Source organism: Protopterus annectens, chromosome 2.part0 (genome assembly GCF_019279795.1).
Source record: "Protopterus annectens isolate FY-2018-M chromosome 2.part0, PAN1.0, whole genome shotgun sequence".
NCBI lineage: Eukaryota > Metazoa > Chordata > Ceratodontiformes > Protopteridae > Protopterus > Protopterus annectens.
The window spans coordinates 1132540836-1132555232 of record NC_056728.1 but is presented as its reverse complement, the minus strand read 5'-3'; the positions used below and the strand labels follow the sequence as shown (position 1 = coordinate 1132555232).

Below are 14397 nucleotides of genomic sequence, written 5' to 3'. Positions count from 1 at the left end.
TTCCCGGAATTCATCAACTCAAACGCCCTGGATCAGCTGGTAAACTTCCCTACCAGAGGTGAAAACATACTGGACCTGGTCATCACCAACATGGGCGAAAGGTGTTCCACACCGGAGGTCAATCCGTCACTGGTTAGATCAGATCATAAACTAATCAGTCTGGATGTCCACACCCCACCACCACCCCCAACAAAGGAAACCACAGTAAAACAAACTTTTCTAAAGCAAACTTCACCTTAAGACAGAGGTGGTAAGTTTCACAGCCCCCACACTAAAGGATAACGCTGCCCAAGATGCAGAAACCTTTACAAATGCACTCTATGAGCACCTACAAGGATGCATGGATCGTGCCATCCCTAGCAAAACCAAGACTCACTCCTCTAAGAGAAGGAAACCAGTTTGGTGGACCCCTGCAATAAACAGGCTATACAATAGGAGGAGGAAACTAGTTCAGAAAATAAGCAAATCCCAAGAAGGAAAGACATCCCTGATCAGTATCAGTATGAAACTGAGGTCCCTCATGAAATCATCCAAGGCTAACTTCGAAAGAAAAATAGCCAAGGATTCAAAAGATAACCACAAAGCCCTTCTTTAGCTATGTTAAGAAGCTAAGTGGCAACTCGCAGATATGCACTGAACTAGTGCAAAATAGCACAAAATATACTGAACCTACTGATATAGCCAACATCCTGGCAGATAGATTCAGTGAAACTTCACCCCACTCTCACCTCCAAAAGGGCCCACAACAATATCGGAAAAGTGTAGTGTCCCGGAAATCACAGATGCACAGGTGAAAACAGCCCTTTCAAAAGCTAAAAACACAGTGTCAATGGGACCAGATGGTGTCCCAAGCTGCATCTTGCACAAACTACAGAACGAACTAACCCCATCTAAACACGCTGTTCAGCCTCAGCCTCTAAACAGGCTACATGCCCATAGAATGGCGCACAGCAATGATTATTCCTCTCCACAAAGGAGGGGCCACAACTGACCCTGGTAACTATCACCCCATAAGCCTGACTAGCCTTGTCTGCAAGGCTATGGAGCGCATCATTATGGAACTCATTAACAAAGACATTGGGAACCTCCAAACACCTGACCCAGTTCGGCTTTGTTAAGGGCAGATCATGCCTACTAAACCTGGTTGACTTCTTCGAGACAGTCACCAAGGCCATAGACGAGGGAAAGGTGGTTCACACAGCCTACCTTGACCTCGTCAAGGCTTTCAACACCATTAACCACTTGGGTATTACAGAAAAACTCCAGCCTGAAAATAAACCCCTACGTCATGAGATGGGTTGCCAACTGGCTTACAGACAGAACTCACATGGTAAGAATAGCAGGCTCCAGGTCCGACTCTAAACCAGTCACAAGTGGTGGCCTGCAAGGCTCAGTCCTGGGACCCCTACTGTTTGGCACATACTTCTCAGAGGTACAGGCAAATACAGGAGGACTATGGCTAACCAAGTTCACAGATGACTGCAAACTGGGAGCCATAACGGACTCTCCGGCTGACACGGACATCCTCCAAAAGGGCCTTACTGAGACGGACACCTGTTGTCGAAGTCATGGCCTCAAGCTAAATGCCAAAAAATGCATAGTCATCCCTTTTGGGGAAAAACAAAACACACACACAAGTTACCACAAAGAAGGCAGTCCCCTTAATACAGAAGGGGTAATACGAGATCTGGGGACCCAGGTTGATAGTAATCTCTCCTTTGACAATCATATTGCCAAAGTAGTTAGGAAATCCTTCTATGTGGCCCATCTAATAACTAAAGGGTTTGCATCTAGAAATAAAGAGGTTATAGTTCCCCTCTAATCGTCACTCAGACCCAGCATAGAGCACAATGCCCCATTTAGGATGTACCTCACAAGACACTTCCAACAGCTAGAAAGACCACAAAAGTACCTCACCAAGAGGATTACTGGTCTCAAACATATGTCCTATGCAGCCCGACTGAAAAAACTCCGGCTGTACTCAGTGGCATATCGCTTACTCAGAAGTGATCTCTGCCTGACTTACAAAGCCATGTCCAACTCAGAATTGATGGACATGCTCCATGTAAAGAAATCCAAGTCACTGCGAGCCACGTGCTCTAGTGAGCTAAACCTCGCCACTACAATAAATAGAACATGCTGGAGGGATAGATTCCTGTCACAGAGACTCCCCATGCTTTGGAACAACATTCCAGATTACATCCGGCAGAGCCCCTCACTAACACTCTTCAAGAGAAACCTTGACAAGTGGATGGGTAACAGAAAATACACTCCTGGGATCACTTCACTGGCTCTGCTTGACAGCGGATCAGTTAATTAATCAATGGGGGCAGCGAAAGCCGACACACTCTGGCTAGGCTTATAAATGCCCTCGGGCAGATAGCCTAGTACCTACCTATGAACCTATACACAAACACACACACTTCTGACACTGACCCAGTGGTGCTATATGTAAATTATTTCAATAGTTAGCAGTTATACTTATTTAATGTGCGACATTGTTTGTGAACATTATTTTTTTTTTTTGTGTGCTGTCTGAAATGTACAGAGTTTTATTTTTGAATGATAGTGTGCTTGCATGGTAAACATCTGTAAAGTGCTAACATGAGTGACAGGGGCTAACTGAATGTTACAGGATGTTTACTGAAAAAAATAATACATTTGCAAATATACTGATAAAAACTGAGTAGAAGCTTCTTTAAGATGTTCTGCTGATAGTTATCTTTGACAAGAAAATCTGATAATCCTGAGATAATTAAACAGCTATTTCATTCCAAAATGTTTGAATAAAATATGAAGTAAAATGACAGTGTAGTTGCTTCACTAGTTAAATTTTAGTAATTTTGTTCAACCAGTGGGTTTAATCTACATAAAAAAGAGGACTTTCAAATCCTCTAAGCAAGAACTGACAGAGAAGAAAGAGTTTCAATAAACAGCACACACATATAGTACAGTAATGTAAAAGATTGTTTACAATCTGAAAAAATGAGAACATTAGGGCTTTCAGAAACTAATTTACATATTTACTTATGGTAATTTCCATTGTTTACTTTCCTGATTAATAGCAACTGTAGCAGATAAGCTTCCATCTTCAATGAATTTCAGGATGTACAAGCCACTGAGCTGAATTTCATGCTCCCTTGCATCTCAGTGGCTTTTATGACTTTATGCATGGAGACTTGCCTCCTGTCTCACCAGTTCAGATGAACTTGCCCACGGTTTTGCTGTGGAACTATAATAGGAATTAAATAGTAGTGATGTGATATACAACTAAATTCAAATAAAAATATACAATGAAAGCTTACATGAAGCTCAACAGGGAGTGTTTATTAAACAGACTTTATATTTTAATGTGAAATTCATTCAGAGAGATTGGCTCTAGGACTATTTCTTTTTTTCTACACCTTTTTACCACCATTATCTGTCGACCAGCAGCTCCCTTCTGGCCATTTGGGAGGGAACATTATTTAGACAGCCATCAGAAGCAGTTCATATTTTTTTCTCCCTGGATCTAAGCTAGGTGCTGGGAAGGGCCTTGCAACAGGCTTTCTGTTTACACAATCCCCTCATTTCCTCATGGGAGTTCCCTCCAAGTGGCCCTCTCCCTGCAGAATGAATGGTTGTCTCTTCATTCTCCATCAAGGAGATTGCATCACCCAGTGTGCACCTGAGTGCAGACAGCATGCCACACCCCTTCATTTCTCTAATTCCCAGCCTTGCTCCTCCAGTACCAAGGCTGCTAACCGAACCTTAGTTGCTTGGGTTGCAGTAAGGATTTCATCCCTCTGTAATAAAGATCCAGACTGCAACCTGAACATACTGTAGAATCTCTAGCTCTTGCAGACAAGCAAGGCTCATTTGATGTGTTAAGTTTCAGTTTTGTTGAATTTGCACTTGTTTGTTTATTGCCTTTGCTGACCAGGAAGTCCAGCTGGGCTATGCAAAATCCCTTCTCAGCAGAGGTCCATGAACAAAAGCTCCACATGCAAACATTAAGAAAAATACTTAGACTACAAGCATGTAAGGCGTAACAATACTCATCAGTAGTGTAGCTATTTTGGGGTGAAGGGGGAAACTTGGATCTCGGGCCCAAAGCATTGCAGGGTGCCATCCAATTTCTCTTTAGTGCATACTCCTTTAAATGTTAGTATTGCATTTGAGGCCAAACCAGAGCTGTGTAGCACTCCGTGCGTGGTACAAACTGCAGCAACTACTTGCTACATCTTTAGGAAGCAATTTGCAATAGTTTAAAACAAAAAAGAATATTTGATTCTTTCTTTTCTCCAACTAAAATCTGAAGAAAGAGAGTCAGGGGTAGAGAGTAGAAATGGGACTTGACTGACTGCTACATTTGAGGACCCCTAGATACCTGATCATGAACCTTTTTTTGCTAAATTTCCTATCAGCTGCAGAGGGGTGGGGGTGGGTTGCAGAAGCAGGACCTGGTTAGCTGATTGGCTCCTGCATTTCAGAAGCATCAGCCACCAGATTGTAGACATTTTAAAGAAGGGTAGTGGCATGTAGCAGGCTACCTGGTTATCATACCAGTACAAAGAGTGAACTTTTTTTCCCCCTCTTCAAACAAGGATCTGGGGAGCTGGGTGCCAATATAAAGATCAGCCCAAAAGTGCTACAAAAGCCAGCTACACCTCTGATACTCATAAAAGCCCTTCATGCATACATTAACACAAATACTTAAATTACAAACAAGTAAAATGTAACAATATTTATAGGTATGTACATAGATTAGAGGTAACAGATGGTTACAAGTTGTGAAAGATAGTGTTTCACATTAAGTAAGCCAATAAGCATTTTGTGATCAGACGTATATAGTTAGGAGTTGTTTGGTGGTGATATTTTAGGTTGTCATTTATAGTGACACCAAGAAGTTTTGTTTAGATGACTATTTCTACAGTGGCATTGGTTGAGAAAACTTTCAAAAATTGTTTCTGTGCTGATATATGCTTAGGTGTGAAATCATTAAATTTGTTTTCTTAGCATTTAACAGCATGTTAGAGTTTGATAGTCAGGTCACAGTGGAAGAAAAGGATTCTTGGGTCATTTGAAGCAGCTGGGGAAGACTTAGCATTGTGCATACAAGAGTGCTGTCATCTGCATAATGAGCAATGGCTGCATGTTTGGTGGATTTCTGGAGTTTGTTCGTGAAAATGTTAAATACGAAAGGGCCAAGAATTGAACTCTGTGGTACACCAAAAGAGACGGGTAGGAAGGGGGAATTATTTGTTTCCATTTTACAGCTTGTACCCTTGTTGGATAGATAGTTGTGGAACCATAAGAGAACAGATTGGGAAAGGCCTATGCAGAAGAGTTCAAAAAGAGCAGTTTTTGGTGGGAGACTGTCAAAAGCATTTGTCTTATCTAGAAAGAGAGAGCAGACCAGGTTACCTACATTTCCATTAAGGTTTATGGTATTAGTAAATCTAAGGAGAGCTGTGATGGGCTCTAAAGCCATGTTGGGTAGCATACAGAATGCTCTGATTAGTTATGTGATCCAAGAGTTGGGAGTGAATGCATTTTTCTAATATTTCAGAGGGGGGTGATAGAAAGGCAATGGGGCAATATTTTGAGATATCCATAGAGGGGTCCTCTTCACATCATCGAAACCCCATATAAAGGGAAGACCAGATCGTCGAGATGACAATATCGAAAACCCATTTCAGCGAACCATCGCACCAATGAAGATCTTCCCAGGGTAAGTAACCTGTTGGCCAACATGGTGAACTTTGCCCTTTTCCCAACTGTAGTGTGATCTCGGAGTTTGTATATTAAGTTACGGGGGTGTGGGGATGCAGCCCCCAACCTGGGTGGGTTAGGGATGATGTGGCTTAGGTTTTGTTAATTTTTGGATTATTGGTTACTTACCCTGAGTAGGTCTGTGTTGCTGAAATGGGTTTTCTATATTGTCATCTCGATGATCCAGTCTTCAATTATACGGGGTTTCGACAATCTGAAGTAGACCCCCCTAGACGTACCTCCTTTGTGAAATGGTATAATGTGGGATTTCTTCCAGACAGAAGGGGATACGTTTTCTATAACAGAGTGGATTATCAGTGTTGACATAGGATACGCAATGAGATTAGCAGCAAGTTTAAGAAATTTTGATGGAAGATTATCGGCTGCTGGAGCTGTAGTTGCTATCTTTGGTGTGTTTGTAACTTTTGCTATCTATACATCTGGTCTTAGCATGGCTCCAGAGTCCTGGCTGTGATTCAGGTAACTGGGATTTGATTAGTGGCCCTGGCAAAGCAGAAGCAAGGCAAGCAAAGGATGGTATGGAAACTACCTGCCATGCTTTGAAGGCAGTGGTTGGGGCTGCTTGCACACCTACACCTCCTGCTGTGCTAACATTCACTGCAGGTCTCATCTTCTCTAGTTGGCCCAAGCATGTACAGGGGGACACTGGGCTAAAAAAAATTAAATGCTTACTAATTACGTAATTTTACAGTTCCTTTTATTTATCTGCATGATAATCAGGGTTATGATGAGCTTACAGAGAGTAACAATTAGATCTGCCATATCATCTATATCTACTCAAATAAAATATATTCTAATTCCAGAAAGTAATAACACATAACAGATACTGAACATATATTAGTAGTATTTAAACATATTATGAAAGCATTTATCAAGAACAAAATTAATACCTGGAGTTTCTGATTTGTTTTCTAAGACTATAACGACCTAATAATGGAAAGATTAGAAATCTTTCACAACCTATAAGTAACTTAGAAATAAATGGAATAAATGAAAATAAAAACGAAAATAAAAAAATAAAGCCCAGAACAAATGGAATAATAACTGAAATGTAATTATTTTAACACGTCTTTATTAATATACAAAATAAAAATATTACCCCTACGTATAAGAAATGTATTCTGACAGTTAATTTATTGAAACAGGATAAAGATTCAACTGTGTGTGTGCATCTTACAGGCTAAGTTTGTTATTAACTGGATTCTAAAATAGTTACTTCAGTCTTGTCTGGTAAACTAAAACTAATACTACTAACAGATGAAGACCAAACAGGATGCATTATTAAAAAGCAAAAAAAAAAGACAAAAAAAAAACAAAGCTAGTGAAAATGACAATGATGTTTCAGTAATTAGTTCAAATATGAAACAGGCTTTTTATTCTTTAAATGTGCAGGACTTGATTAGGGCTCTAGAGCATTTTTATTTTCAGATCAGCTTATAACACTGGTAAAAGCTCCATACAACAATTCTTTGTCTTAGAAGTATATGCTTCTCAATCAATAAGCATTACAAAAGGAATTGAACAAAACATGTCCTTTCACCTCCTTTATTTGCCTTAGCAATGGAACCATCAGCAAACTCCAACAAACATAAAAATACTTAAGGTTTCAGAGTACAATGCAACTCTCATACAATTTTAATGCTTACAGATAACTTACTAGTAACATTAGCTAACAAGCTCGTCTGTACAATTTGTAGATAACACACTAAAATTTCCTGAAAGCATTTCTAAATTACAGTGTAATGAGAATAAAGTAAAATACTGATAAAAAAGGTAAATCAAACTATATTGAATAATTTTAAATATAGGAATATTATAATGCAAATGGAATAAAACAAGAATTCTGATAATTCAAAAGGTAAACCAATCTACATTAGATATTTTATAAATTTAACATTGACTGTAAAAGTAATAAAATACTTAGGAATTACATTATCTAAAATTCAGAAGACATTCTTCAAGTTAGTGATGAAAATATTATCAAAGAGGTGAAAGAAAACATCCAAAACTGGAATAAAATACTTTTTGCTTTTGAAAATAGACTGAGCCTGGTCAAAATTATACTATTACTGTAAGTATTATATATACATATAGAACGCAGACTACAGCCTCACTTCCAAGTAGAATATATACTCAACCTGAAACATCTTAATAAAATGCTTAGTATACCTGCTACTTAGCAAGTATACTTTACATTTTAATAAGATGTTAGAGGCTCAGCCTGAATCCCAGTCTGAGATGAAAAAATGGCATAGTAGGATAAACATTCTATCTCAGTCAACAAATACAAGTAATTGAATTAATAATGCTTACAATTTTATTAGGCAGCAAACTAAATCTAGAATTGCTTTTGAACCCCACAATAGAACATGGAGGTTCATTTTTTTTCATATGTTTAATTTTATCCTATTGCTGCTATATTCAAAGTGAGAAATCAATGGTTAGATACAACGTATGCTGCAGAATGAAAAGAAATGCATGAAGTTTTATATAATGTTAAGACATTTAAAATGTCAAATCAGTTTATAAATCCTACAGATAGCAGAATGCTGTAGATGTTAAATAACTACACCACTCCTAAGTTAAAGTATGATTAAACTTCGTGAAATTGGTATTGTTTCCATCTTTGATGTTAGCCAAAAGTGCTCTTCACAGCACACGTCCAGAAGTGAGTCCTTCTACAATTCGTACAGAGTTACATGTATTAGTAGCATATCTAAATTCAACTGTACATTCTTTTTTTATGCGACCCATTGCTCCTACTACTACTACTATTGGAATGGGTCTTTATTATAAGACCGAAAGTGCATATGTGCGACTACATAAAAGTCAAAACATAATGCATGAAACCTAAAAATAGCGAACGGCCACATAAGCAAATTTTTCCCTAGGGAAAAAACGTATGTGGCCGTTTGCTAAAAAAAAAAATAAACACCATAAACACCACACACACCCCCCTAACTAAATATACCAACTCCGAGATCGCACTATAGGGAAGGAAAGGGCAACTCCATGAAGTTGGCCAACTACCTCCTTGCCCTATGACATATTCATTGAATTGCTTAAATGCGATTCAATGAATGTATGTCGCTTTTTCCGTATTCATTCAGAAGCATTTTTGTGCTTCTAATATAGACCCTATTGGAACTATCTGGGTATCCTTCTTCCACATCGCACTAATTTTTGCCTGAAAATCCTGGTATTTAATGACTGTCTCTCTCTGTACGCAAGACACACTAATCACTGGGTGTAACAATTTCAATGATCAATGCTACTTTTGTCTTTTCATGGACTACAATATCTGGTTTTCTTGCATCTGTTTTTTGACTGCTGGCAATGAGTGACCTCAAGTGATATAAACTTCATTATTCTCTATAATGCTTTGCAGCTCATGTTTCCAATACTTCTAAGCTACTTGTGTACTGTAATGTTTGCTCAATACCCATACAACAGTCGTTTCGCATTATTATGCCTTTCAGTATACAGACCCTCTGCCATTAGTTTATCACACCCAGCAACAAGATGTGTGATTGTTTCCAATTCTGTTTTATAGAACCTGCATCTGTCTGTCCGTTTCTCAAGCATATTGATCCTTCCAACAGAAAAAGGTGGTTTAGGTTACCTCATTTGAAAGGATGCTTTCGGACTACACATTTAAGGCTCATGTACATAGCACAGGCAGAAGGTTATAATTCAAAGTGGTGAGGGATAATGATTAAACAGGAAGGAAGTTCAAGAAATTAGGAGAAAGAAGGATTTTGGATGCAGATCCTTAAGGAGAATAACAACCATACAGAATATCACATTTATAAAGTAGAAGAAAGTATTCTAAGAACTAATCCAACACAGGAATGGAGAGAGGAGATTTTGCCAATAGGGATGCCTGCAAGAAGGGGTATAGAAAATAGGCAAGAGGGAGCTGAAATTTACTGGAGAAAACTGGCAAAGAAACCAAGGCATTAGGAGCAAATAACTAGAGAGGCAAAGTTAATAGAGTGGGATGAGGTCAAAGAGGCGTTCGGATTGCATATCAGAGACTGCCTTCCCTACCAGAGACTGACGTCAGAGTACAGGCAGAGAAAACAGGTAGGAGAATCCTAAGTGAAAGATGTGTTGGTGGTTTACAAGGGATAATTAGTAGGACATATAAATGTTGCATACAATCTATGAGAATCAATCAGAAGAGGTTATAAAAGACTGGGAAGAGAGACTGGAAAATCAATTTGCATAGGAACAATGGAAGTACAAACGTATGGCACCCAAGTATGTAACAAAGTCCAGAAGGTTTATGCTTGAAAGTGTTTGCATAGGTATTTTTATACCCCATGCAGACTTCAAATAATTTTTCCTCATGGAGATAGCAAATGCTGAATGTGGGATGGCAAAGAAAGAGGCAGATGGTAACATTTGGAAGTATTATGAGTTGGCAGAGTTTAAAAATTCCCTAGAGTACCCAGTCATAAATACTGGATGAACAAATGGCTCTAACTAATGAAATGATTCTTTTGAGATAGGGCACAGGCTAGAATTGCCTAGTCAATGGTAACGGCTTTATTAAGTTTAATACTGCTGGTTGCCAAAAAAAGCAATTACTAGAAAATGAAAATTGAAGTCTAAAGCAGCTGCATTTGAAGTATTGAATACTGTAAAATAGATAAAAGAACTGGGAGAGGTATCTTTATAAAACTGAAGGAGGAAACTACATAGAAATGAAATTTGTGGGTACATTACAAGCAGAATAATGTTAACGAGGAGGACAGAGATTTAAGGGAAGGCAGGAATTAAGCAATTTATGTAGTGCTGGACTGACAATAGTTATAAAGAAAAGATATGGGATGTATAATGTATGTAAAATGGAAAACATGTTAATATGTATTGTTTTCTATTAATGTATGTGTGCCTATGTCTTAAGTGATAATTTAATAAAGGAATTTAAACAACTGGTTAAGCTTAGTTAAGCTGTGTTTAACAACTGAGCTCTCATGACCGAGTAAATTATAATTTGTACAATAAAATAGCCAAAATAAAAATTAAATAAAAAATTAAAATAAAGTAAAATAGTTGCAATAAAATAGCTAAATGTGCCACAAATGTCTCTCATAAAGCAATTAAACTGGCTTGAATTACACAAATACTTAAATACTTAACATATTCACAACTAACTACAGCACACAAACTCATTCATCATCCAGAAAAATACCCTGCACTAAAAAACGTATTACTGTCTTACTGTCCAGCAAGGGATATCCACTCTAACAAATTCTTATTACTTACAAATAAGTCAAATAATATTACAGGAGACTCGCTCTACTCCCAATACATTGCTAAACTCTGGAATAGTGTCCCCACACCAATAAAACTCTCAGACAAACCTGTTTTAAACCACTGCTTAATCATCATCTTAACTAGTCCTGGTCCTGCACATGCTCATCACAAAGTTAAGACTTTCCTTATAGAGAATACTCTCAGCCTCTCACTGAAATGACAAAACAATTCTGATACATTAACTGGTGCCTGTACAGTACACCAAGTTGCATGTGGGCTTTCTCTTTAGTAATTTCCACCTCTATAAAATCTTAGAATGTATAAATGTAACTATTGTTTGTTTATAAATGTAAATAGAAATGTAACTGCTGTATTTAACTAGAACTTACTATAATGCAATGTAAGCAAATGGAGCTGGTTTCCCCATGCCTCAGCTGAAAATGGGTATTACCCAGTTGGACTTTCCAGGTAAACAAATGCAAATAAATAAATAAATGTAAATTTGGATGCAAAGTAAAAGAAAAGTTACAAAATTTTGAAGAGAGAAAATGAAAGCTAATTAATATTCAAAACATCTGTATTATTTAAGAAAATCTTACTGAACGTATATGGCTAATTAAAATGAGACTTCTTTTGTAGAATGAATTTCTGCTTCAGAATAAGGTGAAAGTGTTTTGCAAAGCATGTAAATATTAACATTGCCTGTCTGCTACAAGATGGAAGCTTTGCTGTTGTATTGGGATGCCTCAGCATTTGGCAGAAGTATGAGTTATTTACAGATGTTATAATAGCATACTGTTTTGGACTAATACCAGCTAATCGAATAAAGGAGTTGGGGTGTTCTTTGGGGGAAATTCCTTAGATCTGAAGTTGCATATTGTTGTGAGCAGACAAAATAAACAGATGTGGCTCACCACTTTTTTAAGCTACATCACCTGTCATTGAATAACACTCTGGATATAAATATGGCTATGACTAAGTCATTTTTGTTTACACATTAATATACAGATTGTGGGCTACTGGTTTTACGTCTTCTTAACGTACATGGAAGGAGGGTAACTGGAATTGTCATGGAATGAAGTGCAATGATCATATTTGGGCATGTTCTGGTGATTGGTGGTTTTATGCTAAAGACTAACTGCAATAATATGATTTTGTTGAGGAAAGTATGAAATTAAGTAACTTCTGCAATAGATGTTCAAAAACACTAAACAAAATGTGTTCATTTGGAGTGATTTATGAGCCCAGAGGGCAAAATGACAAGCTCCAATATTTCAAGGTAAACTTGTCAGAACTCAGAACATACACAATACATAATGTCACAATCAATGAAGGAAGGCTTTATTGTGCATAGTTGGACATTTTAGACAGTTGAGATTTATTAATAAAAGTGAAGATTTGTATTGGAACTGGTTAAAACAACTACCTGGCGAGGAGAAGTGAAATGTTAAATTATATGCAGGTGAAAAGGGATAGTGTATGTAATGCTAAAGTAGAGAATGTTGTGTTGGAAGATAAGAGAACAAAAATATGAATGTTAATGTAACTGCCAATCACTGGCCACTGACAAGATCAAGTCACAACTTTTTTAAATAGTTCATTTATATGCTACTTAAATAGTGATGCTTATCCATTATTGATGTTATGTTCTGTTTATCAAATATGAGTTTAAAAAGTGATGAGAACTTCCTTTTGATATAAGAGGACCTAGATAATATAACAATAGTTTCATACAGGAATTGTCTCAAAATAATGAGACATCAGAACTACATGTTGCCTTACCAAAGCCAGGCAGTGAACTTCTTGTACTGAATCTCCTGAGGATCCTCTTTCGAACGTTTCAACAGCATCTCTAGATCGGCATGCTGTCCCTGTAGAGCAAAAATTCAACATGTTTACTTCAGCCACAGCAATAGTTTAGAAACCACACAATGCTGTAGTTAAACAGTACAATGCAAACAAATTGCATGAACATTAGTGTTATATATGAAACTAATGGCTAGTGTCAGTCTTAAGATGAGGAATGGATTTATTATAATTCTAAAATATTCCACCTAATTTCCTAACATACATGTTAATCAAATTCAATGCACAAAACCCTTATATACTGCCAATGCTACCAAATTCAAATAATCTCTAGTTCATCCATAATAGCCAGTCAAAACTCTATATATCCACTCTATGAGCTTCCATCCCAGTCTGCTTTCCTGTCACCCTTTATTTATTTGTCTTTGTTTACTGGGAAAGTCCAACTGGGTAATACTCATTTTCAGCAGATGACCAGGGAGAAAAGCTCCATGTTTTTTTTTTCTTTTTTTTTTTTTTTTTTCAGGCCAGGTTCATTTTTATCACCAGTATATTTCCCTCTGCAAATTCCTTACACCATTACATAGAGTTCAGTCTTTGAATGTTTTAATTTTGCACCAATCTCTTCTCATGTCAGTTTCATTTTTTCTGTTTTTGCATCTATCCATCCTCAAGAATTCCTCCAAGAACTCATACCATTCATCAAGAAAGATCAGTGACTAGTGATTTGAGCACAAGCATTTTCTGTGCCTCAACAAAGATATTCTTTCTACATTTGGTTACAGTCTGAATTTCACAATTTTCCCCTTTATTATGTCCTTAAATCCTGGAATATTGCTGAAGTACAGCCATTACCTAAAGATGGACTTGAGAATATCCATATAATTGCTTACCAACACAAAGAAAAACAATAAGGAAACACTACCTGTTCCAGGACCACTGCTTTCTTTTCTTCTTAATCCTCATCATTTACATTCTACTTTAAAATGAGAACATATCATGTAGTCTAACTGAAATACTATTGTTCCTTGCATTATGTACTGGCAGAAGTAATCACAATAAATGCTCACACACCACAAGAAGAGAAAGCCTTAGATAAAAAGAAAAGAGATTAGGGAATTGTTGCTTGGGGCAAACTAATGGGAAAGAGGGCAAGTGTTAAGTGGGATAAGGTGATCCTTCCAAAATAACATGGTGGTTAAAGTTTATCTGATATGAAAGGATATTTCAGAAAACTTCAGTTAGGGCACATATACATAACACAAGCAGAATGTTATAATTCAACGTAGAAAGGGTTAATGATGAAGCAAGGGGGAAGTTCAAGAAAGAGAGAGAAAGGGATTTTGGATGCAAACTCGTATGTAGGATAACAACCACCACACAGAATATTACATTCATAAAACATCAGAAAATATTCTAAGAACTAAGCCAACACGAGAATGAAGAAAGGAGATTTTGCCAACACGGACGACTGCAAGCAAGGGTACAGGAAATAGGCAAGAGGGGCTAGAATTTACTGGAGAAATCTGTCAAAGGAACCAAGATATTAGG

The 14397-nt window shown here is 37.4% G+C and overlaps 1 protein-coding gene across 1 annotated transcript in view; it reads right to left on the bottom strand.

Moving 5' to 3' along the window:
* The window catches only part of FOCAD (focadhesin), a 2336882-nt gene that overhangs the window by 805209 nt on the left and 1517276 nt on the right, over positions 1-14397 (bottom strand). Inside the window, exon 23 of the mRNA XM_044060381.1 lies at positions 12823-12911. Within this exon, the coding sequence (XP_043916316.1) occupies positions 12823-12911 (89 nt within the window). The remainder of the gene's footprint in view (positions 1-12822; positions 12912-14397) is intronic.